At 48.5% G+C, this 26,305-nt stretch overlaps 2 protein-coding genes across 7 annotated transcripts in view; both read left to right on the top strand.

Annotated features, from left to right (window-relative positions):
* On the top strand, window positions 1-12,380 carry POMK (protein O-mannose kinase). Of its 5 annotated transcripts, none has more exons than XM_055566971.1 (4): window positions 1-36; window positions 1,525-1,628; window positions 2,332-2,712; window positions 10,913-12,380. In XM_055566971.1, exons 3-4 carry the CDS (start codon window positions 2,431-2,433, stop codon window positions 11,681-11,683), a joined length of 1,053 nt encoding a protein of 350 aa, XP_055422946.1. In that variant the 5' UTR covers window positions 1-36; window positions 1,525-1,628; window positions 2,332-2,430; the 3' UTR covers window positions 11,684-12,380. The 5 variants fall into 5 exon arrangements, with proteins under 5 accessions (XP_055422946.1, XP_055422942.1, XP_055422941.1 ...); XM_055566967.1 differs by having other exon boundaries at window positions 2,264-2,712; XM_055566966.1 differs by having other exon boundaries at window positions 2,159-2,712.
* HGSNAT (heparan-alpha-glucosaminide N-acetyltransferase) overlaps window positions 7-26,305 on the top strand; it is a 54,006-nt gene continuing 27,707 nt past the window's right edge. Inside the window, exons 1-2 of one of the 2 annotated variants that reach the window (XM_055566964.1) lie at window positions 7-36; window positions 1,525-1,628. Coding sequence is in view for 1 of the 2 variants with exons in the window: in XM_055566963.1 (XP_055422938.1) it covers window positions 21,178-21,280 (103 nt within the window). In the remaining variant the exon portion in view is untranslated. Of the gene's footprint in view, window positions 37-1,524; window positions 1,629-21,092; window positions 21,281-26,305 lie in introns of those variants that run through there. The other variant, XM_055566963.1, reaches the window with a different exon arrangement.

The raw sequence follows: 26,305 nt of genomic DNA, 5'->3' as shown, positions 1-26,305 counted from the left end.
CGGAGAGAAAGATGCGGGCCCGGAATCTCGAGGACGGTGAGCAGACAACGCCCGGGCCGTCACTGGGCGCTGCTGGCAGGACCCGGGCCGTGGGTGAGCACCCCACCTCGTCCCAGAGAGGAGGGGCTTGAGTGAGCCTGGAGCAGAGCCGGGGGTCCCTGAGCTCCTCGCGGTGACGGCAGAGATGATGGAAGCCCCACGTTCTCTTCCCATCAGGGCAAAGTACACTGACCCGTGGCAGAGTCCTCCCTTCTCCCATCCACCTACTAACCCAGCCTGACACCGCTTAGCTTCGGAGGGGAGATGCGGTCTGGCATGTCCAGGGTGGTGTGGCTGAGACGAGTCCCTCCCCTCTGACAGTCCCTGCTCAGCAGAAGCGCTGTCACTGCTGACGCCTGCAGCCTGGTCACTGGGAGGTGACAGCTGGCACTTCTGAGATTGCGAGCACTGAAGAGAGCGGATCTGAGGGGGGAGGGTTGAGTTTGGGAAGTGTTTTTTTATCTTTTCATGTTAAGATTATATATATATATATATGTACATAAAAATACAGCATCTTCATTCATTCTCTGTTGACAGACACCATTCCTTTCATGTCTTGACTATCGTGAATAATGATGCTATGGACATAGGGGTGCATGTATCTTTTCAAATTAGTAGAGATTTTTTTTTGGATATGCACCCAGGAGATTGCTGGATCATATGATGGTTCTAATTTTAGTGTTTTGAGGCACCTTCACATGGCTTTCCGTAGCAGCTGCACCAATTTACGTTCCCACCAACAGTGTCAGAGTGTTCCTTTTTCTTCGCATCCTCACCAACATTTGTTATCTCTTATCTTTTTTAGTGATGGCCATTCTGACAGGTGTGAGGTGATAACCTCAAATTTATAGTATGTGAATTACATCTCAGCCTAGGTTTTCAATTGAATTGTAGGTGATTTACACTATCTTGTTAGTTTCAAGCATACAACATAGTGACTCCGTATTTTTAAAGCTTATGTTCCACTTAAAAGTTACTACAAAATAATGGCTGTATTCCTGTGCTCAACTCTGGATCAGAGACACAGACCAGCTCTGGGTCAGAAGTGGCTTCTCCAGGCAAAGCGACTTAGCTGCTCCAGACAAGAGCGGAGGCATCAAGCTCCCCGCCAGGTCCTGGAGCTGCAGACTTTCTGCTTGTATGTACTTGCAGAGAACAGTTTGCAGTGAGAAGGCAGTCGTCGTTCAAAGAGGGTGGCCTGGCACTTGGTAGTGCCCGCAGCAGGGCATGTACAGGCTGCCTAAGATGTGTGGGAGGAGTGAGTTCCAGGAGTGAGTGATGGGGGTCAGGGGGGCGGCTGGGGACAGAGGGTGGCTGGCAGGGAGGCCTGGGCTCCCGGCCCCCCTGTACCGCTCTGGAGATCGGGAGCCTGGGAGACCCCTGGCCGGGAGGGCCTGGAAAAGAGGGCTGCTCAGACTGTGGCCGTTTGTGTGCAGAGTCACGAGTCTTATTCAAAATTCAACAGACCTCCTCTTTGGTACTTAGAGGCAGAGCGCTTTCAAACCAGCGCGCGAGGCCAGCTGGAGCCTTGACTGACCTGGGAGTCTGGCCAGAAACCTGAGCGGGAAGGAAGGCCCCCCCTCCAGCAGGTAAGGCTTCGCATCGCTGTGTCCTCGGCCCCGACACCCAGGGTCCATCAGTCACTGTGTCTCATGTGTCCCGTGCTGTGGCTAAGCCCGCGCCCTCTACTCTGGCCGCTCCCTGTGGGTGGCAACCAGTGTCCACCCCGGGCTCCTGGAGGGCCCCGCGCCCGACATGCAGGTTCCTCCCCACCTCTCGCCCCCCATGGCCAGGCAGCAGCTCCTGCCCTGTGCTGGGCCCCGTACCTGCTCCTGGGCCGCTGAGAGTCACCTGTGCCCCGCCTCACCCTTGTCAGACCGCCTGCGTTCTCATCAGCGCTCGTCCTGGATTCCAGCCCAGGCCTCCCACCTGGCCTCTCCCACCCCCAACCCCACACCAACCCCCCAGAGCACCCTTTCACACTTCGCTTCTTAAAAGCATCAGAGGGCTTCTGAGCACCTCCCAAGGAGCATCCCAGCCCCTCAGCATCCCAGACAGCCCCCAGCCCAGCTTCTCTCTCCCCTGCCGTCTCCAGAGCCACGGTTTGCTTTCCTCTTAGCATTGCTGGCTGTGCGGTGCTTGCCTTTCCTCAGTGCAGGCGGCTGTGGGGGAGACAGAGACACGGCCGGACAGGCCCAAGGCTGCCTTCTGCTCTACCCTGCAGTAGAAAGTCGGGCTCCAGGAGGAGCCGGCATCGGGCACCCGACCTGCAGCTGCTTCTCTCAAACCCAGATGCTCACAGCAGCCCCGGCCCCTCCGTCCTTCCTGAGACAGGCTGGGCTGTGACCGTGCCTCGTGTCTCCGTCTGAGGGGCCAGCGGAGTGCAGCACCATGGAGAAAAGGCCCCTGGAAGGCAGGAAGGGGCCCGCGCCCAGGGAGCTGCCGCCGGCCGTGGGGCTGCTGCTGTCCATGGCGCTCATGAACGTCCTCCTCTACCTCTGCCTCGACCGGCTCGTCACCGCACCCCGCGGCCCCGTGGCGCACCCCGGCCGCTGCCCGCCCGGCCACTTCAGTATGGGGCAGACGACCACCTGCTCCCCGTGGCTGTCCTGCGAGCAGCTGAGGACGGAAGTGAGGCCTCTGAAGCGCGTCGGGGAGGGAGCCGTGAAGACGGTGAGTCCCGCCCGCCGTCAAGGGGGCAGGCAGCCTGGAGGAGGGCGCTGGCGTCACCCCAGAAACCTCACTGCGGGGACGCCATCCCAGTGAAGGGTGGCCCACCCCCTTGTAGGGTGTTCTGCAGTCAAGAGGGGTCATTAGGAACCCTGTGTCACAGCGTGAGAATGCTGTCCTAAGTAGAAAAGCAAAATGGAAAGCTGTGCCAGAGGCTGTCCTATCTGCACGATTCAATACGTAAAAAATATAAAAATGATAGAAATCGTGCAATGCTGAAGGAGGGTTTGGGGCAAGTTTTTCTGGTTCTTATTTTTCCAGCTGTACGGTGCTGTTTTTCAAAAACTTTTTATCTTACCTTGGAGTATAGACAATTAACAGCGTTGTGATAGTTTCAGATGAACACCAAAGGGACTCAGCTGCACATATCCATGTATCCATTCTCCCCCAGCTCCCCTCCCATCCGGGCTGCCACATACCACTGAGCAGAGTTCCCTGTGCTGTACAGGAGGTCCTTGTTGGTTATCCGTTTTATGTGTTTATTATCTACGTCTTTTTTTAAAAATTCATTTTGTTTATTTATTTTTGGGGGCTGCGCTGGGTCTTCATTGCAGGGCGTGGGCTTTCTCTCGTTCCGGTGAGCGGGGGCAGCTCTGGTTGGGGTGACGGGCTTCTTGTAGTGGCTTCTCTTGGTGCAGAGCAGAGGTCTAGGCACGCCGGCTCTAGAGCACAGGCTCAGCAGTTGTGGCGCAATGGGCTTAGTTGCCCCGAGGCATGTGGAATCCACCCAGACCAGGGATTGAACCCTTGTCCCCTGCACTGGCAGATGGATTCTTTACCACTGATCCACCAGGAGGCCTGGATGGTTTGTTTTGATGCCGTTAAGCGTCATGCGAGCAAGCTGTTTATAAGTTTTGGAGACTAATCCCTTGTCTGTCACATTATTTGCAAATATTTTCTCCTAGTCTGTGGGTTGTCTTTGCCTTTTGTTTATTGTTTCCTTTGCCATTCAAAAGTTTTTGAGTTTAAGTAGGTCCCATTTGTTTATTTCTGTTTTATTTCCATTATTCTAGGAGACAGATGGAAAAAGATATTGCTGTGATTTATATCAGCATGCTATTACGTTGATTAAGAAAATTTTTTACTTTAAAAAGAGAACCCAAAGGGGCCAGTTCAGTTCTCATTAGAAGCCTCCAGAGCCCGGTCTCATGGGCTGTTTCAGCAGCGGTTTTGCCCATGTTAACTGAGGCAGGATGACTCTAGAAGTCAGTTAAGGATGTGGCTTGTTCATTAAAATGAAGGGTGACGAAAAGGCCGTTGCCCTGAGATTCTGTTTCTATGGCTGAAACTTGCCCTTGGGGCAAGGAAGAGAGCCGTGGGCTTGTCATCCCGGGGGGTCAAGGTGGTAGTGGGTATCTGGGGACAAGGCTCCACCAGGAAACCCGGGGACGAGCTGAGGCCTTGCCTGGCTGTCTGGGGACCAGAGGCAGGACGCGAGGAAGGAGTCAGAGGTGAGGGCCCCGGGGGGCTCCCAGCCTCAGGCACGCTGCCCCTGCATGCGGTGGGGGGGGCGGTGCCGGCTTGGGTGGGGAGCGTGGAGACAGGCGGCTGCAGCCCGACCGGATCCGGTGAGGAATCAGTGGGTTCTGGCTGTCCCTGCCAGACAGAGGCCGCGGGCCATCCCGTTATACTGACCGTGGGGTGTAAGGGACGGGGTGATGGAGGCGCCTGGCCCAGGCCGCTGAGGGACAGGGTCAGCAGTGCCGGGGAGGTCCCGTGTGCGCATGAGGTGCCCGGCTGCTGGGTGTAAGATGTGGCCCTCGGGGTGGGGGAGGTGTCACTTGGGTCGGTGTTGACAGCAGCGGGCCGTGAAGATGTCAGCAGGAGGGGGGAGTAGAGAGAGCACCTGACGCCAGGTAACTCTGTCTCCTTCGAAGAGGGACCCTGTGGCTCCCCACTTGTTTCTGTGTTATTGTGTTCACTCAGAACATTTTCGGCATTGGTTTTTACCCTAAAGGATGGCTTTGAGTAGCTTTGGTGATGGCAGGTTGTTGTTTGAGACAGACGTGATTTTAGAGGATCGCAGCAGACTCCCACTAGGTTCAGCAGTGCGCAGTGTGGTTTGTTTGTTAAGGTCAAGGGCACTCAAGGGCTGTTACTGAGGCTTTGTTTCTTTGCCTGCAATTTGCCCTCATGGCACAAGTATCCTGAGCGCATCTGTCCTGCCCACGTCGGGACCCCAGGGCCTGTGCAGGGTGGTGCCCAGGGCGGCCTCCTGACCTTCCATCCACCCGCTGCCCCCATGCCTCCCTCGTGGGCATCGTCCTCTCTGGCAGCCTCCGTGTGCCCACCTCACAGACCTCCGGTAGTTTTCACAGCTGCTGCTTTTGTCCTTTAAAACCAAGGTACTTTCAGTTCAGTTCAGTCATTCAATTGTGTCCGACTCTTTGGGACCCCACAGACTGCAGCACACCAGGTCTCCCTCCCATCATGAGTTTGCTCACACCAAACTCCCATCATGAGTTTGCTCAAACTCATGTCCATCGAGTTGGTGATACCATCCAACCATCTCATCCTCTGTTGTCCCCTTCTTCTCCTGCCTTCAGTCTTTCCCAGCATCAGAGTCTTTTCTAACGAGTCAGTTCTTTGCATCAGGTGGCCAAAGTATTGGAGTTTCAGCTTCAGCATCAGTCCTTCTAATGAATATTCAGGACTGATTTCCTTAAGGATGGACTGGTTGGATCTCCTTGCTGTCCACGGGACTCACAAGAGTCTTCTCCAACACCACAGTTCAAAAGCATTAATTCTTCGGCACTCAGCTTTCTTGTTTGTAACATCCATACATGACTGTGGGAAAAACCATAGCTTTGATTAGACAGACCTTTGTTGTCTAATCAACAAAGGTTGCCTAATGTCTCTGCTTTTTAATACGCTGTCTAGTTTTGTCATAGCTTTTCTTCCAAGGAGCAAGCGTCTTTTAATTTCATGGCTGCAGTCACCATCTGCAGTGATTTTGAAGCCCAAGAAAATAAAGTCTGTCACTGTTTCCATTGTTTCCCCATCTATTTGCCATGAAGTCATGGGACCAGATGCCATGATCTTAGTTTTCTGAATGTTGAGTTTTAAGCCAACTTTTTCACTCTCCTCTTTCACTTTCATCAAGAGGCTCTTTAGTAGTTCTTTGCTTTCTGCCATAAGGGTGGTGTCATCCGCATATCTGAGGTTATTGATATTTCTCTTGTCAATCCTGATTCCAGCTTGTGCTTCATCCAGCCTCACATTTTGCATGTTATACTCTGCATATAAGTTAAATAGGCAGGGTGACAATATACAGCATTGATGTGCTGCTTTCCCAATTTGGAACCAGTCCATTGTTCCATGTCCAGTTCTAACTGTTGCTTCTTGATCTGCATACTGATTTCTCAGGAGGCAGGTAAGGTGGTCTGGTATTCCCATCTCTTGAAGAATTTTCCACAGTTTGTTGTGATCCACGCAGTCAAAGGCTTTGCCGTAGTCAATAAAGCAGAAGTAGATGTTTATCTGGAACTTTCTTGCTTTATCTATGATCCCAGTTTCCCCTACAGTCAGTCTCTCTTATCAGGAAGCTTCCATAAGCCTCTTATCCTCCATCAGAGGGCAGATAGACTGAAAACTGCAATCACAGAAAACTAATCAAACTGATCACATGGACCACAGCCTTCTCTAACTCAATGAAACTATGAGCCATGCCCTGTAGGGCCACCCAAGACGGACAGGTCATGGTGGAGACTTCTGACAAAATGTGGTCCACTGGAGAAAGGAGTGGCAGACCACTTGATATTCTTGCCTTGAGAACCCCATGAACGGTGTGAAAAGGTCCTTTACAGAGGCAGAGCGTTTGGGTTGGCGCCCATCAGAAGAACTGATTCGGTTCTTTCTCTTCCTCTGGCGCCCTCCAGCTTTGTGTAACCCCAGAAAGGGCTGGATGTGATGTTTTTCATGTGGAAGGCTGGCTGGAGCGCAGATGTGTGAAAATGTGGTGTCCACCCTCCGACCGCCTCCTCCTCTGGGACCTCTCTTATCCTCTGTGCCGATGCCTGGGTGGCCTCATCCGGCCCCGTCCCTACCTTTATCCGCCGGTGAACTCGGGCCTTTTCTATCCCCTGCCTCCCCCACACCTTGGCTGTTGAAGGACTGTGTGCCATAGACCATCCCCTCAGCCCCCTCCCCTCTCCCACCACCCAGCTACTCACACCACGGCCAAGAGGCCTCCTTTTTCTTTTAAGTTCAGTTTTAATTTTATTTTGCGGCATTACTGATTTACAGTACAGTGTTAGTTTCAGTTGTAGAGCACAGTGAAATCAGTTACTCATCTGCCCTTCAGATTCTTTGCCCATATAGGTTATTACAGAATAGTGAGCTCTACGGTAGAGTCTTGTTGGTACCCCTTTTGTATTTAGTGGCACGTGTGTGCTAATCCCGGAGTTTCTCTCCTCCACCCGGGAGGCACCGCTGTCATGCCCCTGTGTCTGTGTCCATCCACGCGCAGCCCCTCAGCAGGGTGCAGTGTCTCTGCACGTGGGACAAGCTAGGAGTTGGCCTTTCCGAGCCTTCTGCCTTGTCGCCTCCCGAGCCGGGGCTCCGTGCCCGGTGCCTGCCTGTCTCCATATCCTCCAGATGGGGCTCTCTGCCTCCGGCCTGGCCCGCTTCGGCTGCTCTCGCCGCTGTTGGAGTGGCGTGTGTGTGGCCACGGGCAGCGGTGTCCCTCCTCTGCTCTGGCTCCACTCCCCACCCCCTGACCACTCGCTGCTGTGTCACTGCAGGCTGTGGGCGCATCTCCCGAGGCCATTGCCCCGCTGTCCTCCCTGCCTGGGATGTGGTCCGCAGAAGCCCCTTGGCTCCTTCCTCCACCTCCGTCAGCTTCCTGTTTGAGCATCACCCCAGCGAGAGCTTCCCCAAGCTAATAAAGTTGTAAATTCTCCCCCTTCCCTCCTTAATTATTCTCCAAAGCGTATTTTACCTTCCAGTAGACTTTACACACTTCCTGTTTATTTTCTCTTATCATCTGCCTCGTGCACTAGAATGTAAATTTCACATGGCCAGGGATTTCCTTCAGTTTTTTTAATTGACATAAGTACCTTGTTAAATGAATGAAGACAGATTAGACTTTGTACTGCAAAGGGCCATTATTTTCTAAAATTTGTCTTTATATTTATAATAAGGATCACATGAATAATATATAAAGAGCTCCTAGAAATTAATAAGCACGAAGCAAACAATCCTAGAGGAGATAGTATGAAGGATAGTGAACAGACTTTCCATAGAAGACACACAAATGCCCAGGGATGAATTAGTAGTCAGGAGAATACAGATGAAAACAGGGAAATGTTTTTCATCCAGTAGATTGGTAACACTTAGTAAGGTTGAAGGAAATGGCAACCCACTCCAGTATTCTTGCCTAGAGAATCCTGCCTGGAGGGCTGCTGTCCATAGGGTTGCACAGCATCGGACACAACTGAAGCGACTTAGCATGCATGCGTGCATTGGAGAAGGAAATGGCAACCCACTCCACTGCTCTTGCCTAGAGAATCCCAGGGACAGAGGAGCTTGGTGGGCTGCCGTCTATGGGGTCGCACAGAGTCAGACACGACTGACGCGACTTAGCAGCAGCCGCAGCAGCAGTGTGGTTGAGGCTAGAACGTAAGATTCATACATGATTGGTGAAAGTGCATGTTGGCCCAGACTCTGAAGGGTGCGATGGTACATAGTGTTCATTCAGTGATCCATCTACTTCCCCAACTTATGAAAACATCTGCACATGTGCACAGAGATGTGAATATACGGCTATTCATTGTAGCACTGTTGTTAATAGGAAATAAGTGGGAAATTATTTAGATATACATCAATTCTTTAAAAATAGATCACATAAGGTCATAGTAAATGCCTATGTAAAATTACAGAGCTGTGTAGAAAAAGGAACCTAAGCCACCCTGACAGCATCTGTCCCAAATTTAATGAATTTTTATTATACTTCAGTTTAAAAAAAAAGGTTTTCTGCAAAATCTTACCTAACATACACCAGTATAGGTTGTACACCCATACTATGAAATGTTATGAAGATTTAAAAAGAATGACCTGAATCTCTCTTTATATATATATTATAGTATCATTTTATATAACAAACTCAAATGCTATTTTATAAATGGGTATTAACACATGTAAAAGCATAGAAAGATGTCTGGAACATTACTAGTCCAACAGTTAACTAGTTTTCTTTGGGGTGGGGATTAAATTCAGAGGAAGGAGTTCTACTCCCTCCATATTTGAACTTTTATCAAGAGTATTCATGATTATTTTTATAATATTTTTAAAAAGGTAGATTGCTGAGAAATGATTCTTAACCCCTGACTTGCAAGTATGTAATATTGGAGGTTTCAGATATTTGTGAGAGATCTCAAAGACTAATAATATTTGATAATAAACATCAGTAGTAGTTAATCTTTTCACTTATCTGAGGCACAAAAGTGAATGAGATGTAAGCGAGGTTTGGGGGGAAGTTATGAGGCCTGTGGCTGAAGCTCTCCCTCATTTCTTGTGGAATAAATGTGTAAAAAAATCATAGCAGCTTCTCTTTAGTGATCCTCATTTTATATGAAAAAAAAAAAGCTAGTTGCCAGTGAGGGGAAGGGGAGCCCAAGGGAGTGATGGATCTCAACAGAAACAGGATTTTTATACTGGAGTCAGAGATCAAATTCAGTGCTTGTGCAGCTCTGTGAAGAGAATAAAATGTGTTCCATATTAAAATTTAAGAAATGTACTCATGAAACGTACAGTGATTCCAGCAGCGAGGGCAACTTGACTTCTTAGTAGAAATTATCTATAGTGAAATTTCTTAGATTTGGGTTTTGGAGAATGTCTTAAAAGACAACTGTTTGAATAAATGATCAACGGCGACAGTTTAGTGGATTTTTCTGTTAATGAACCTTCCTTCTCAGGCCCACAGTAAATTTTCATAGTCCTCCAGCCTACCTCCTCCATTTGATGTATTTTTTAGTTCCTTAAAAAAATGTTTTAAAATATTAGAGTATTATATATTCTTTCTTGTTATGCCAAAAGATATAAAGTTGGGGGGGAAGCATGTAAAGAGAACAGAAAACGTCCTTAGATTTCTGTGTAATTTTGTTTTATGCAGTTAGAACAATAATATAAAAACACTGTGTCCTTTTCATCTGTCACATTGCTTGTATCTGTGAAAACCCCATCCGATAGCATCTGCATTTGGCTGCACCCATAATCTTCCCTGAGTGGCCCTGCATAACTGGAGCACTTCCCAATTGTTGATGGGTGGACAGGTTCCAGTTAGGCTTTGATAAATAATGCTAGATTTTTATTTCGGGAGCTTTTTATATATTTCGGGTTATTGCCTTTAATTTAAGTGCCAAAGTCTCTAGAAAACTACACCCCAAGTTGCTACCATAACCTTTATTTTGACTACGAAGACATGGAAGCCAGAGGGACATGGCCCACGGGGTACAGCTCAGCCCGGGCAGCCAGGTCCTGAGCTGGAGCCTGTTTTCTCCTCTCCAACCCCTGCCTTCCCTTTGGGGACTCGAGCAGCGGGTCAGCAGTTCTTATTTCTTTCCCTGTGATAGAAGTGTGAGTGCACAGCTGTGCAGGGCAGCTGCTCGCTGGCTGGCGATGTCAGGATGGCTGGCCTAGGGTGGAGTGCGTCATTTCAGCTCCTGCTGTTCCAGCCAAAGTCACGGAAAACCATGACCGTGTTAAAGCGTGTTCCCTACGTACAGCCGTTCCTATTTGTGCTTTACTCTGCACCTTTTAAAGCGAGTGGCAGTGCCGGTGTGTGCAATGGGCTGGCTGGACTCTCTCCCTACTCGGGGTTCTCCAGCTTTCCACTCGCCCTTTCCCCAGCCTTTTCCCTCCCCGTCTTTGCACGTGCAGCCCCCTCTCCGGGGAATGAACCCCCTTCTCCACATCTGCTTTGCAAGCCTGTCATCCCACAGACCCGATCCAAGGCCAGCTGCCCTGCTGCCTGCGGGCTGAGCCTTCACCCAGCATCTGGTCCGGCTCCCAAGTGAGTCTGTGGAACAGCCCACGCTTGGCTCTGTGCATCCTCCGCACCTCAGCCAGCACCTCAAAGCAGCTGCTTCCCAGCTCACCAGCTGCCGAGGGTTCCGGGTTGACGTTTTCTGTGGCTTTGTTCCAGGTGTTTCTGTCCGAGTGGAAGGAACGCAAGGTGGCCTTGTCACGGCTCACCAGGCCGGAGGTGAGAGACGACTTCCTGCACGGGCTGCGGATGCTACAGGCACTGCAGAGCGAGCACGTGGTCACGCTGCTGGGCTTCTGCGAGGATGACGACACCATTCTCACCGAGTACCACCCCTTGGGCTCCCTGGGCAACCTGGAGGCGACACTGAACCTCGCCAAGTACCACAGCCTGAACACGTGGCAGCACAGGCTGCAGCTGGCCCTGGGCTACGTGGCCATCCTCGACTTCCTGCACCGCAGCCCCCTGGGCACGCTGGTCATGTGCGACTCCAGTGACCTGCCCAAGACCCTGTCCCAGTACCTGCTGACCGCCAACTTCAGCATCGTGCTCAACGACCTGGACGCCCTGCCCCTGGTGAACCACAGCTCCGGGGCCCTGGTGAAGTGTGGCCACCGGGAGCTCCATGGGGACTTCGTGGCCCCAGAGCAGCTGTGGCCCTTTGGAGAGGACGTGCCCTTCCAGGACGACCTCATGCCCGCATATGACGAGAAGAGCGACATCTGGAAGATTCCTGACATCTCCAGTTTCCTTCTGGGGCATGTGGAAGGGAGCGACATGGTCCGATTCCACCTGTTTGACATTCACAAGGCATGTAAGAGCCAGGTGCCTGCAGAGAGACCCACCGCTCAGGCCGTCCTGGACACTTACCAGAAGGTTCTGAATCTACTCAGAGACACCGTGACATCTCAGTCAAGAGAGATGCTGTGAAAGCCCGTGTGGCCGCTGACAGATGCGAGTCAGGGAACAGCTGGAAGAGTTGCACCGGTTTTCCCTGATGGAAGGTGTTGGCAGTTCTGCCCCAGGTTGTTCTTCTCCTGACCGCCTGGAGGGAGTTGCTAAGCAGGAGTACACGGGCTTGCCGTGAGCCTGGCTGCAAGCGAAGGTGGAGACAAGCAGTGGGTCTGACCAGTATCTGAAGGAAGTAACAAAAATGCAGCTACAAAGAGGAGTCCCTAACAGCTGAATCTGTAGGCTTATAAGAAATATGCATGGAGAGGTTTTTAAGTGGCAGTGTGGGGAAGAGACAAGAGTAGTTCTCACTTTGTTGGGTGAGTATCTGCAGTGTGCTTCACGGTACCAAGGAGACGTCACTGTGTTTCAGGTGACTGCTCAGGGACACACCTGTGTCATCCACGCCCCAGCGAGCTAGCATGCATGCTCTCTGAAACCTTGAGTGGATAAGGAACATTGAAAATATCACGTATGACGGAAATCCCATCTGTGTTACTACTGCCTCGGATGGTGCTTGTGAAGTTCCCCTTTACCTTCCAGCTGGATATTTATTCTGTGCTCAACATTAATTATCGTGAACATTTTACACCAACAATGTCTGTCACTCACTCATTATTGGAAGGCGTTGAAGACCTTCCACTTGAGTTGCATGATTGAATCCTTCAGAAAGCTTTCCTTGGTCCTTGTCATCCTTGTTTGCAGGGGAGGAAGGATTTGGTGCATATTCATCATTACCAATAAGGGGGTTAAAGCTGGCATGGAGGGCAGAAAGGCTGTGCACAGGCCTCGTGGTCACCGGAATTACAGAGAGCTGGCCCTGCCCCGCGATCTCGGACTCAGTGTCTGGGTGGAGTCTCTGCATTTCGCACTGGTTCCCTGGTGATGTGCTGCCAGTCTGGGAACCACATTTTGAGAACCAGTGTCCTTATCTATCCAGGCAGTAGACAGGGAGTGTGGTCAGTATTATCCTTGTTCTACCTCCCATGGTGATTGGGTTCTATGGTTGGTCAGAGAATGTGCTTGCCCAGAGTATAGTAATCGCTGCTCTTTGTTATAAACATGCTGCCAGAACCCACTAGGATGGCTTTAATCAAAAGGATGGATAGTAAGGAATGTCGGCGAGGATGTAGAGAACTGGACCATCATACGTTGCTGGTAGGAACGTAAAATGGCCCAGCTGCTTTAGGAAACAGTCTGACTGTCCTCAAAAGGTCAAAAATAGAGTTACCATGACCCAGCAGTTCCAGTTCCCAGTATTAACCAATGAGAATTGAAAACATGTCCATAAAAGAACCTGGACACAAATATTCATAGCAGCATTATTCATAATAGACAAAGGATGAAGATGTCCATGTGCTGGTGAATAGATAATAGAAAATGTGGTCCCTGCGTACAAAGGGGTAGCATTCACCCATGAAGGGAGTGTAGCACGTAGTCATGCTCCAACATGGGTGAAGGTACTAAGTGAACGGAGCCATCACGAAAGACCACGTGCCGTATGATTCCATTTGTAGGAAATGTCCAGAATCGACAAACCCACAGAAACAGAAAATAAACCAGTGGTTCCAGAGGGGCTGGCAGGGGCTGGAGTTGAAGAATGGGGGGCTTACTAATGGGTACAGGGTTTCTTCAGGGGAGATGGAGATTTCCAGAAATGGTGACGGTTGCACAACTCTGAATACACTAAATAACACTGAACTGTATAAAAGGGGGCAGCTCCGTGTGGAGCTGCTGAGCTGATGTTACCCTTTTCGTGTTGTAATTCTGGATTGAGGGTTTTCCTTGATTTGGGGACTTTGCATTAGAACAGAACTTTCAGTTTCAAATGAATTTCTTTTTAAATATTGCTGATAGAGCTAAAATGAGCACCATGGTATTTAGAAAGGACACAGTGCCAGGATCAGAAGACAGAATTCCAGCTCTGCCTCTGACTCACATGTGGTCTCAGACAAACTGATTTCTAAGTGAGAGAGTCGGCGAGGCATTTCCAGCTTCTGCTCCTCTGAGTTCTCCATGATGCTTTATTGTGCCAGTGCCAGGCACCAAGCTGGCCCTGGCCCTTCAGTTTCTATCTTCAGTAACAACAGAACCGCAGAATCGTAAGAGGAAAAGAAAGACCCAACTTTCTGCTGTGTAAAAAAGACTCACTTCCACTTTAAGAGCACACACAGGCTCAGAGTAAAGGGATGGAAAAAGATATGCCATGCACACGGAAGCCAGAGAGACAAAACAGGCTTTAAGTCAGAAAGTGCAATGAGACAGAATTCAGTATATGATGACAAAGCGGTCAGCTCATCAAGAGGGTATAAAAATCATAAGTCTGTGCATATCCCCAGAATGCATATAGATCTGATGGGAGAAATAGACAGCAATACAATAATAGCTATGGTAAAAATACCCCACTTTAATACCCCACTTTCAACAATAGATTATCCAGACAAAATCAAGAACAAAACCTTGGATTTTTAACTGTATCTTGGACTAAATGGACCTAACAGACATACATAGAAAGTTCTACCAAACAGCAGCAGAATACACGTTTTCCTCAAGCACACATGAAACTTTCTCCAGGACAGATTATGGTGTTAGGTCACAAAACAAGGATTAACAATTTTGAGAAGATTGAAATAACATCAAGCATTGCATCTCATTGTCTTACCACAGTGGTTTAAAACTACAATAGAAATCAGTAACAGAAGAGTGAAAACAACAGAAAGCAATGAAATAGAAAATAAATAGACAATAAAGAAAATCCACAAGTATGTGGAAATTAAACAACACACACCTGAACAAACAATGAGTCACAGAAGAAATCAAAAGGAAAATCTTAGTTCCTTGAGACAAAAATGAAAACACACTGTACCAGAACTTAGTTGTTCTGTTCAGTCACGCAGTCATTTCTGACTCTGTGACCCCATGGACTGCAGCACGCCAGCCTTCCCTGTCCATCACCAGCTCCCAGAGTTTGCTCAAACTCAAGTCCGTTGAGTCAGTGATGCTATCCAACCATCTCATCCTCTGTTGCCCTCTTCTCCTCCCACCATCAGTCTTTCCCAGCATCAGGGTCTTTTCCAATGAGTCGACTCTTTGCATCAGGTGGCCAAAGTATTCGAGCTTCAGCATCAGTCCTTCCAAAGAATATAAAGGGTTGATTTCCTTTAGGATTGACTGGTTTGACCTCCTTGCTGTCCGTGGGACTCGCAAGAGTCTTCTCCAGCACTGCAGTTCAAAAACGTCAGTTCTTCGGCACTCAGCCTCCTTTATGGTCCAGCTCTCACATCCATACATGACTACTGGAAACACCACAGCTTTGACTGTATGGACCTTCTGTTGGTAAAAGGTGATGTCTCTGCTTTTTAATACGCTGTCTAGTTTTGTCACAGCCTTTCTTCCAAGGAACGAGCATCTTTTAATTTCATGGCTGCAGTCGCTGTCCACAGTGATTTTGGAGCCCAAGAAAATAAAGTCTGTCAGTTTTCCATTTTTTCCCCATCTATTTGCCATGAAGTAATGGGACCAGAGATCAAATCGCCAACATCCGCTGGATCATGGAAAAAGCAAGAGAGTTCCAGAAAAACATCTATTTCTGCTTTCTTGACTACGCCAAAGCCTTTGACTGTGTGAATCACAATAAACTGTGGAAAATTCTTCAAGAGATGGGAATACCAGACCACCTGATCTGCCTCTTGAGAAATGTGTATGCAGGTCAGGAAGCAATAGTTAGAACTGGACATGGAACAACAGACTGGTTCCAAATAGGAAAAGGAGTTCGTCAAGGCTGTATATTGTCACCCTGTTTATTTAACTTCTATGCAGAGTACCTCATGAGAAACACTGGACTGGAAGAAACACAAGCTGGAATCAAGATTGCCAGGAGAAATATCAATAACCTCAGATATGCAGATGACACCACCCTTATGGCAGAAAGTGAAAAGGAACTAAAAAGCCTCTTGATGAAAGTGAAAGAGGAGAACGAAAAAGTTGGCTTAAAGCACAACATTCAGAAAACTAAAATCCTGGCATCTGGTCCTATCACTTCATGGGTAATAGATGGGAAAACAGTGGAAACAGTGTCAAACTTTATTTTTGGGGGCTCCAAAATCACTGCAGATGGTGATTGAAGCCATAAAATTAAAAGACACTTACTCCTTGGAAGGAAAGTTATGACCAACCTAGATAGCATATTGAAAAGCAGAGAAATTACTTGTCCAACAAAGGTCCGTCTAGTCAAGGCTATGGTTTTTCCAGTGGTCATGTATGGATGTGAGAGTTGGACTGTGAAGAAAGCTGAGCGCCAAAGAATTGATGCTTTTGAAGTGTAGTGTTGGAGAAGACTCTTGAGAGTCCCTTGGACTGCAAGGAGATCCAACCAGTCCATTCTAAAGGAGATCAGCCCTGGGTGTTCATTGGAAGGACTGATGCTGAAGCTAAAACTCCAATATTTTGGCCACCTCATGCAAAGAGTTGACTCATTGGAAAAGACTCTGATGCTGGGAGGGATTGGGGGCAGGAGGAGAAGGGGACGACAGAGGATGAGATGGCTGGATGGCATCACCGACTCGATGGACATGAGTTTGAGCAAACTCCGGGAGTTGGTGATGGACAGGGAGGCCTAGCGTGCTGTGATTAATGGGGTCGCAGAGTCAGACACGACTGAGCGACTGAACCTGAACTGAATGGGACCAGATGCCATGATTTTAGTTTTGAACACTGAGTTTTAAGCTAGCTTTTTCACTCTCCTCTTTCACCATTATCAAGAGGCTCTTCACTTTCTGCCATTAGAGTGGTGTCATCTGCACATCTGAAGTACTGATATTTCTCCCAGCAATCTTGATTCCAGCTTGTGATTCATCCAGCTTGGCATTTTGCATGATGTACTCTGCATATAAGTTAAGCAAGCAGGGTGACAATATACAGCCTTGATGTACTCCTTCCCCAATTTTGAAGCAGTTTGTTGTTCCATATTCAGTTTTAACTGTTGCTTCTTGACCTGCATATAGATTTCTCAGGAGGCAAGTAAAGTGGGTCTGGAGAGAATTTTCCACAGTTTGTTGTGATCCACACAGTCAAAGGTTATAGCATAGTCAATGAAACAGAGATAGATGTTTTTCTGAAGTTTTCTTGGTTTTCTATGATCCAGAAGATGTTGGCAGTTTGATCTCTGGTTCCTTTGCCTTTTCCAAACCTAGCTTGTACATCTGGAAGTTCTTGGTTCATGTACTGTTGAAGCTGAGCTTGAAGGATTTTAAACATTATCTTGCTAGCATGTGAAATGAGCACAATTGTGTAGTAGCTTGAACATTCTCTGGCAGTGGAATGAAAACTGACCTTTTCCAGTCCTGTGGCCCCTGCTGAGTTTTCCAAATTTGGTGACATATTGAGTGTAGCACTTTAACAGCATCATCTTTAGGATTTTAAATAGCTCAGCTGGAATTCTGTCACCTCCACTAGCTTTGTTTGTAGTAATGGTTCTTAAGGCCCACTTCACACTCCCATGATGTCCAGCTCTAGGAGAGTGATTTTTCATCATGGTTATCTGGGACATTAAGACTTTTTTTTGATATAGTTCTTCTGTGTATTCTTGCCACCTCTTCCTAATCTCCTCTGCTTCTGTTAGGTCTTTATCATTCCAGTCCTTTATTGTGCCCATCCTTGCATGTAATATTCCCTTCATATCTCCTGTTTTCTTAAAAAGATCTCTAGTCTTCCCCATTCTATTATTTTCCTCTATTTATTTGCATTGTTCATTTAAGAAGGCCTTCTTATCTCTCCTTACTATTCTCTGGCACTCTGCATTCAGTTGGATATATCTTTCTCTTTCTCCCTTTTGTGTCTATTCTTTCCTCAGCTATTTCTATAGCCTCCTCAGACAGCGGCTTTGCCGCCTTGAATTTCTTTTTCTTTGGGATGGTTTTGGTCACTGCCTCTTGTACAGTGCTCAGTCTAGAGTTCTTCAGACACTCTGTCTACCAGATCCAATCCCTTGAGTCTATTCATCACTTCCACTGTATAATCAAAAGGGATTTGATTTAGGTCATACCTGTACGGCTTAGTCGTTTTCCCTGGTCCCTTCAGTTATGCCTGTGTTTTGCAATAAGCTTGTGATCTGAGCCACAGTCAGATCCACCGTCTTGTCTTTGCTGTCTGTATAGAGCTTCTCCATCTTCAGCTGCAAAAGAACATAATCAATCTGATTTCAGTGTCTGGTGATGTCCATGTGTAAAGTCATCTCTTAAGTTGTTGGAAAAAGGTGGCGACTATAACCAGCATGGTCTCTTAACAAAACTGTTAGCTGTCGCCCTGCTTCATTTTGTCCTCCAAGGCCAAAGTTCCCTATTACTCCAGGTATCTCTTGACTTCCTACTTTTGCATTCCAATCCGCTATGATGAAAAGGACGTCTTTTTTTGGTGTTAGTTCTAGAAGGTGTTGCAGGTCTTCATAGACTGGGTCAGCTTAAGCTTTTTCAGCATCAGTGGTTGGGACATAGACTGTGATGTTGAATGGTTTGCCTTGGAAATGAACGGAGATCATTCTGTCATTTTTGAGACTGCACCCAAGTACTACATTTCAGACTGTTTTGTTGATTATGAGGGCTACTCCATTTCTTCTAAGGGATTCTTGCCCACCTTAGTAGATATAAAGGTCATCTGAATTAAATTCGCCCATTCCTGTCCATTTTAGTTTATTGATTCCTAAGATGTCGATATTCAATTTTGCCGTCTCCTGCTTGACCACATCCAATTTACCTTGATTCATGGACCTAACATTCCAGCTTCCTATGCGGTATGGTTGTTTATAGCATCAGACTGAACTTTCACCACCAGACACATCCACAGCTAAGCACCATTCCCACTTTGGCCCAGCCACTTCATTCTTTCTTAGAGTTATTAATAAGTGCGCTCCATTCTTCCCCAGCAGCATACTGGACACCTTCCAGCCTGGGGGCGGTGGCGGGGGCTCATCTTCCAGTGTCATATATTTTTGCCTTTTAATACTGTCCATAGGCTTCCCCGGGCAAGAATACAGAAGTGGGTTACCATTTCCTTCTCTAGTGGACCACCTTTTGTCAGAACTCTTCAATATGACCCATCCATTTTGGGGCCCTGTGCAGCGTGGCTTATGGCTTCATTGAGTTATGCAAGCCCCTTTCCTGTGACAAGGCTGCAATGTATGAAGAGGAAGCTGCAAGATTAGGGGGCTGTTCATTGTGCATAAAGCCTAACAGAAGGTTTTTGCCCTTAGGACAAACTCTTTGGTTCATGGAGTTTACCTTCTAATGCCATGGAAGCAGATAAACAAATACATAATGTCAGGTAGAGACAAGTAGAAGAAAACAAGGCAGATAGAGCAGGAGACAGAGACAAAGAATGTTATAGTTTTAGGTAGGGCTGTTGGGAAGGGCCTCCTTGAAGAGGATACCAAGTGAGCTGAGAACAGAATGAAGTCAGGGAAGGGCTGTGAGGTGTCTGGGGGAAGGACATTCCAGGTAGAGGGACCAGCCATGCCCAGCCCTGAGACAGGAATTCCAGCTCCCCGCCCCCCCCCCCCCCCCCCCCCAGGGCACAGAGGAGTTTAACGGAGCTGAGAGTCTTGGAAGAGGAAGCAGAGAAGGCACATCCACCCAGTGGGCACTGTGGCCCATCTGGTTGTGTGGGACCAGAGAGGCTGTTGGACGGCAAGTTGGCAATGGTCTTGTTATGTCACTTAAGGCACCAGCATCCACTGACTCCCGGGATTTTGAGTCATGGGGTGGGGCAGGGAGGAAAAAAGGTATCACTCAACTTCCTGACCTTGCAGCATAGAGGCTTGTTTTCTCAGAGAAAATTCATGTGATTGACCTTCATGAGATGGTTCATGACCATGACCTTCCTGAAAGTTATTCTCCACCCTAAAACAGCTTGGTATTGTCCTTAAGAAGCCCTAAACTCACCTGTCTCCTCCTTACCCCCGACAGAATTCTGTTTCCATCACACTGAGTCTCTTCCAGTTCCTGCGCTGAGCCATGCTTTCTCGGAGCCTTTGTACCTGCTGTTAGGATTGCCCTCCTCCCTTCCTATGGCTCACATCCCTCAGCACTCCGTTTAAATGTCAGTTCTCCTGGGAGCCTTCCCAGACTAGCTTAGGTGCTTCCATCAAATGCTGCCTAAGCATCTCGTCCTATGAACATAGCACTCGTCACACTGTATTGTAGCTTTACAAAATTATCAAGTCATTCAATGTACAGAAAAGTATAGAAAATAATAACAGAGAACTCATAAGCCTATTGCTGTACCTAAGCAATAACTCTGCTGGCTGAAGCCCACTGTGAAGCTGGCCCCCAACACTGTGCCCCTCCCTGTTCCCAACTTCAGCTTAAATTCAGCATTTAGCTTACCATATGCATCTTCATACTTTTATTAGGCATGCACATAAGCTTAAACAACACACAACATTATTTTGCTTGGCTTTACACTTTATGTGTTATTAAAGAGATATTTCTGCAGCTTGCATTTTCCCCTCAGACTTATATTTGAGGTTCATCCGTGTGGATACAGGTAGTTCTAGATAATTTCTACTGCTGTATACATACACTGCCGTCTATGGGTCGCACAGAGTCGGACACGACTGAAGCGACTTAGCAGCAGTAGCTGCAGCATACATACATTACACCAGAATTTATCTATTTTCTTCCGTGGACATTAGATCGCTGGCAGGTTTTTGCAATTTCAATCCACTTCGCCTCAAGCATGACCGGACCTGCCCCTCCTACATATGACAGTTATGGTAGTTTATCCCAGCGCATAGCTGAGTGTAACCATTGGGTCATCATGCCTGCGCGCATGATGGACTGGAACTAGCCTTTGCAAGTGGGGAGTCAGTACGCGGTGGCATTTAGGTCGCAACTCTGCCTCTGGAGCAAACGCCTCTAAACGGGGGTTTGGAGGCAAACGGGGGCTGGGACTCGGAACAGTGGACAGAGGACACTAACGCCCGTTTTGCAGGGCGAAGAATTCAGAGTGTGAGGAGGGACCGCGGAGCACCGGCTCGGGGCCTGCAGTGCCCTCTCTTCCGGACGCGTCTCTCCTCCGATCCCGGGACAAAAAGCCCTGCACAGCTGGAGCGGTCTGGGCTCTGAGAGCGTCCCTATCCCCTGGAAGGCAGGTCCCGCCCACGCCCGGCCCACATCCCGCACTGACCCCGCCCCTCGCTCCGCCCCGGTAACGCCCCTCCGCACTCGCCCCGACCCCGCGGCGACTCGGCCCACAGCCCCGGCCTCGCCCCACCCCCAGGCCTCGCCCCGCCCCGCCGCCCTCGCTCCGCCCCCGCTCCGCCCTCGCCCCACCCCTGCAGTGACTCGCGCGGCGACTCGGCCCGCAGCCCGGCGATGACGGGCGCGCGGCCGCGCGCGGTGGAGCGGCGCGAGCCCCGGGAGCGCGGCAGCGGCGGGAGCGGCGGGCGCGGCGGCGGCGGCGCGGGCGCGGCGGGCAGCATGGGCGGCGCGGGCAGCGCAGGCCGAGCGCTGGCTGCGCTGCTGCTGGCCGCGTCGGTGCTGAGCGCCGCGCTGCTGGCCCCCGGCGGCTCGTCGACGCCAGGTGAGTTCGCCCTCTGACCCGGCCCGCGGAGCGGCGCGGAGCCCGCCCGGGAGGCGCGGCGCCCGGAACTCGCGCGTCGTTTCCGCCGCGCCACCCGTGGCGGGGCCGGGGCTCGCGCGCAGAGGCCGCCCCGCATCCCGTGGGCGCCCGCCGCTTAGCGGGAGGACGCAGGCGGGGAAGTGGGGTTCCCAGGGCTTCTGGAGAGCCTTCCGCCGGGGGGCCGGCGCGCCCATCCGTCTGCCGCATGGAGGGGCTGCGGGACACCGGCCGGAGCCGCAGCCCTGAGCGCGGCGGACTCAGAGTCCGGGGCCACGGGGCTGGGTCACCGCGGCCGGGGGCGCAGCGGCAGCGCGGCGGTCGGACACCGAGGAGCCTCCCCGGCCCGCTGGGCGGTTCCGTTTCCATGGTGACGGGCTGGGCGCAGCCGCCACGGTCTGCAGGGGAGTCCGGCCGGGTCTGCGGCCCGAGACCGGTCGAGTGGCGGGCGGTGCTGCTGTCCGGCCGAGAGGACCGGGCAACTGACTCTCGCTCCCGCGAGCGTTTCCCCGGCTGTCCGGGTCTCCGAGCTCGCCAGGGAAAGGGGAAGGGGAAGCAAATTCCAGAGCGTTCCCCCGGACCCCATGGACGAAGACTCGGGGCCCTCGAGGATCTCAGTCCAGGCCCCTTCCAAGGGGGTGCTGGTCGGGGCTGGAGAGATCGGGGGTCACCTGCCTCTCCCCGCCGCTCCCAGCCCCTCTGTATCCGAACACAGGGGTTTGAGGCCGGCGGGTGTGGTTCAACCTTCCACCCCCTCCCCAGTCAAGATGCTGCAGGGCGGAGACAGCATGGATTTTGAAGTAGCGACTTAGCGGATTGCGTTTGGTACACGGTCTCCCCACCCCGCCTCAATCTCGTCCACTCCCCCTCTACATTGTAATTGAGGAGCCCACCTCGCGCGTTATGTAATCTGCCCGGTCCCAATTTGTGAGGGCAGACTCCGCACAGCGCTCTATTGGTTGTACTTCAGCATCCGTTGATAATGATCATTATCGCAGGGAACCGGTAGTTTCTAAATGGCCCTCGCCGCAGCACCTTCACAGAGCTGTGCTGCCAGGCTTCCAGTGCCACCTGGAGCCCAGGTTTGGGCGGGCAGATTCCTACCATAGGAATAAAGAACTCCACCTTCATATAAATTGAGGACTCGTTTGAAAAGGAAAAAAATAGTAGAATAAGTCTTTTAAAATATGCTCAGCACAGACACGTATGAGCTGAGAGGGAGAACCAGAAATTAAATATTTGGAAATTCAGTAAAAGCCCGATATATGATCACTATTGAAAGGCGATTTGTTTGCCTTACTGTGTGGACAGGAAGAGGAGGAGGGAATTGTTCTTGTGTGTTAAACTCCTTGAGGCTGCCCTGGGATTTCTAAGGTCAGCTGTTTGGAAGTTGGCAGCTTTTTCTAGAAACAGCATCGGTTTCAATTTTGGTGTCATATTGGATAGCTTAGGAATTTTGTCCTCTGTGTGTGTTTGTGATTCAGATGCAGACTTATTTAAAAAATTATTTTATTGAAATAGAGTTGATTTACAGTGTGCTAATTTCTGCTGTACAGCAAAGTGATTCAGTTATATGTATATATACATTCTTTTTTCATATTCTTTTCCTTTATGATTTATTGCAGGATACTGAATATGATTCCCTGTATTGTACAGTAAACCTTGTTGCTTTATCCATTCTGTATATAATAGTCTGTATCTGCTAATCCTACAAACTCACTGCTTTTTTCAAAAATGTTTGAATAATGCAAAAAAGCTACAAAGGTATCAGAATCCCCTGGCCTTGCACTCACAGCGTCTTCAGCTGTTTTCTTCAATCTTGGCTGCACATTAGCATTCCTTGCGAGCTGTTTTTGTTGCTGTTGTTGTGAGGAGGATAGAAAGTGTTGATGAGGTTGTGGAGACGAGGGAACCCTCCTCGGTGTTGGTGGGAATGTAAATTGGTACAGCCATGATGGAAAACAGTATGGAGCTTCCTCAAATGATTAAACATTGATCCAGCCTTTCTACTCCTGGGTATATAACTGAAGAAAATGAAAACACTAATTCAAACAGATACATGCACCCCAGTGTTTATAGCAGAATTATTTACAGTAGCCAAGATATGGAAGCAACGTAAGTGTCCATCAGCAGATGAATGAGTGAAGAAGATGTGGTGTGTGTATATATATGTGTGTGTATATACACACACACCCACCACACACATACAATGGAATACTACTCAGTCATAAAAAAAGAATGAAAATTTTGCCATTTGCAACAACGTGGATGGACCTAGAGGGTATTATGCTTAGTGAAAAAAGTTAGAGAAAGGCAAATACTGTGTAACTTATACGTGAAATCTAAAAATGATTGAATGTAACAAAACGGAATCGACTCACAGATATGGAAAACAAACCAGTGGTTGCCAGTGAGGAGAGGGAAGGGGAGGGGCAAAAGTAGAGATGGGGGTGGGCAGTTAAGAGATCAAACTGCTGTGCCTAAAATAAGCAAGCCACAGGGATATATTGTATAGCATGAGGAATACAGCAAGTATTTTATAGTAAGTTTAAGTGGAATATAGTCTATAAAAATTTTGAATCACTTTGTGGTACGCCTGAAACATACATTGTAAGTCAGATGTCTTTCAGTTTTAAAAATACAACAATTAAATCATACTGGTTGGGCAGGGAGGCCTGGCGTGCTGCAGTTCATTGGGTTGCAAAGAGTCGGACACAACTGAGCAACTGAACTGAACTGGTTGGGCAGAGATTCTGATTTAATTGGTCTTGGTTGGGGCCAGGGCGTTGGGGTGTTTTTTTTTTTTTTTTAAGCTTCTCAAGTAATTCTGATGTTCAGTTAGCATTAACCTTCCATACAGCCTTTTATAAAATAAATAATGTTGATTATAATTAAGAGCTTTTAAAGTCTGAAATTCACATGGAAAAATTAAGCATGAAACAAGAACCTTCTTCCACCCACCACTGGAGACTTAATAGAAATATGAATAAAAACAGCAGTCATTACAACTTTAAAGGGATGATGCTATATAGAACAATTACGAAGGAAATTGTCAACAGCTAGTGACTGCAAATTTGCAAATGGGAGCTCTCAAACCTGAACAAAGGAAATGAAGAAGGGAAAGAGTTGAAAACATGACAAATATGACAAAGGATTTACTATCACAGGGGCCATGTGGTTAAGTAAGCATTCCAAGTATCTACAGGAACGGAAAACAGTGATGGTCAACATTTGGAGACATGTTCAAACTTGCTAATTGTTCATTCAAAGCAGAATAATACAGAAATTACATTATCTATACATCAGGTTAAATAGCAAGGGGAAAAGATTAAGCTGCTAGGGAACAGTTTTGCTAAGTATCAGGAGACTGGAAGCACAGAGGTTAGGTGCCGGGCAGACTGGTGGGTCTCTGCAGGTCTCACCCCCCTCATCAGGCATGTCGTTGCTTGAGTCACCGGGGAGCTGGTAAACACCACACCTGCCTTTATAAATTGTCACAGCTCAACTGAGGGAGAACTTTGGCTAAATGTATCAAAAACTATTAGAAAGGCTATTTTTGGTTAAGAATTTCACTCCTGGAAGTTCATTCTAAAGGAACTATGTCAAAGGACAATGTTGATTTTCAGATGTCTATAGTACCATTTTTGTGTAGGATATATAGCATCGTTTCTTTTAAGATTTTTTTTTAATGTGGACTATTTTTGAAGTCTTTATTGAATTTTTTACAACACTGCTTCTGTGTTCTGTCTTGGTTTTTTGGCCACGAGGCATGTGGGATCTTAACCTCTCAACCAGGGATCAAACCCATACCTGCTGCCTTGGAAAGTGAAATCTTAACCACTGGACTGCCAGGGAAGTCCCCAGCATCATTTCTTATAACTGGAAGAAATGGGGAATGAAATAAAATTGTAAATAAGGTTAAACAAAAAAGAAGAAACAGTTTTAAAATAAAAAAAGTTTAACCACATGGTTGTCCCCTGCGTTGGTTGGATGTGGTCCAGACCATTATAATCATTTGTCGAGCACCTCAAAAAAAAAAACTATTTTTGAGGTTCTGTGCCAAATACTTATGCATGTTATCAATTTTAGCCTCTCCAACAATCCTCTGAAGCACATACTGCTGTAACCCCTAATTTATTGATGAGGATGCTGAGGGTGGTGGAGTTCAAATTCAAGTTGGCTCATCTTGGAGTCCACACGCGTAACCCACCACGTTGTACTCCTGGTCCCAAACACCGCTCCCACTGGCTGCTTTTGAGAGGGCCGCCAAAGAACAGACAGAGCTACTGGCAAAGCTTTATTTAGCCTGGGGGAGGAAAAAGCTTCAGTAGATTATTAAAAGATACATACTGTGTATTTTGTCTTCACAGGGAGCTAAATAAGGGTAAATTTGAGTAAACTCTAAAAAATGAGAGATTTATGTTGGCTGTAGTGAAGAATTTTCCAAATTAACCAGATGAGATACTGCATAGTCCTGAATTAAGTGTTCACATTACAGAAATAAGAGAGGTTAGATTATTTCTTTCTAGTTGTGTTATCAAATAGGTTCCCTTAACCCTCCCACACAGTTGGTAGAAGTGGAAGTTGGTGCAGCCCCTGGGGAGAACAGTATGTAGGTTCATTAAAAAACTAAAAATACGACCCAGCAACCCCACTCCTTTGCATATACCCAGTTCAGTTCAGTTCAGTCGCTGAGTCGTGTCCGACTCTTTGCGACCCCATGAATCGCAGCACACCAGGCCTCCCTGTCCATCACCAGCTCCCGGAGTTCACTCAGACTCACGTCCATCGAGTCAGTGATGCCATCCAGCCATCTCATCCTCTGTCATCCCCTTCTCCTCCTGCTCCCAATCCCTCCCACCATCAGAGTCTTTTCCAATGAGTCAGCTCTTCGCATGAGGTGGCCAAAGTACTGGAGTTTCAGCTTTAGCATCATTGGTCCTGTGACCAATCTCCTTTAGAATGGACTGGTACCCAGAGAAAACCATA

The sequence above is a fragment of the Bubalus kerabau genome, chromosome 2 (genome assembly GCF_029407905.1).
Source record: "Bubalus kerabau isolate K-KA32 ecotype Philippines breed swamp buffalo chromosome 2, PCC_UOA_SB_1v2, whole genome shotgun sequence".
Lineage (NCBI taxonomy): Eukaryota > Metazoa > Chordata > Mammalia > Artiodactyla > Bovidae > Bubalus > Bubalus kerabau.
This window is presented reverse-complemented; position numbering and strand designations above follow the sequence as displayed.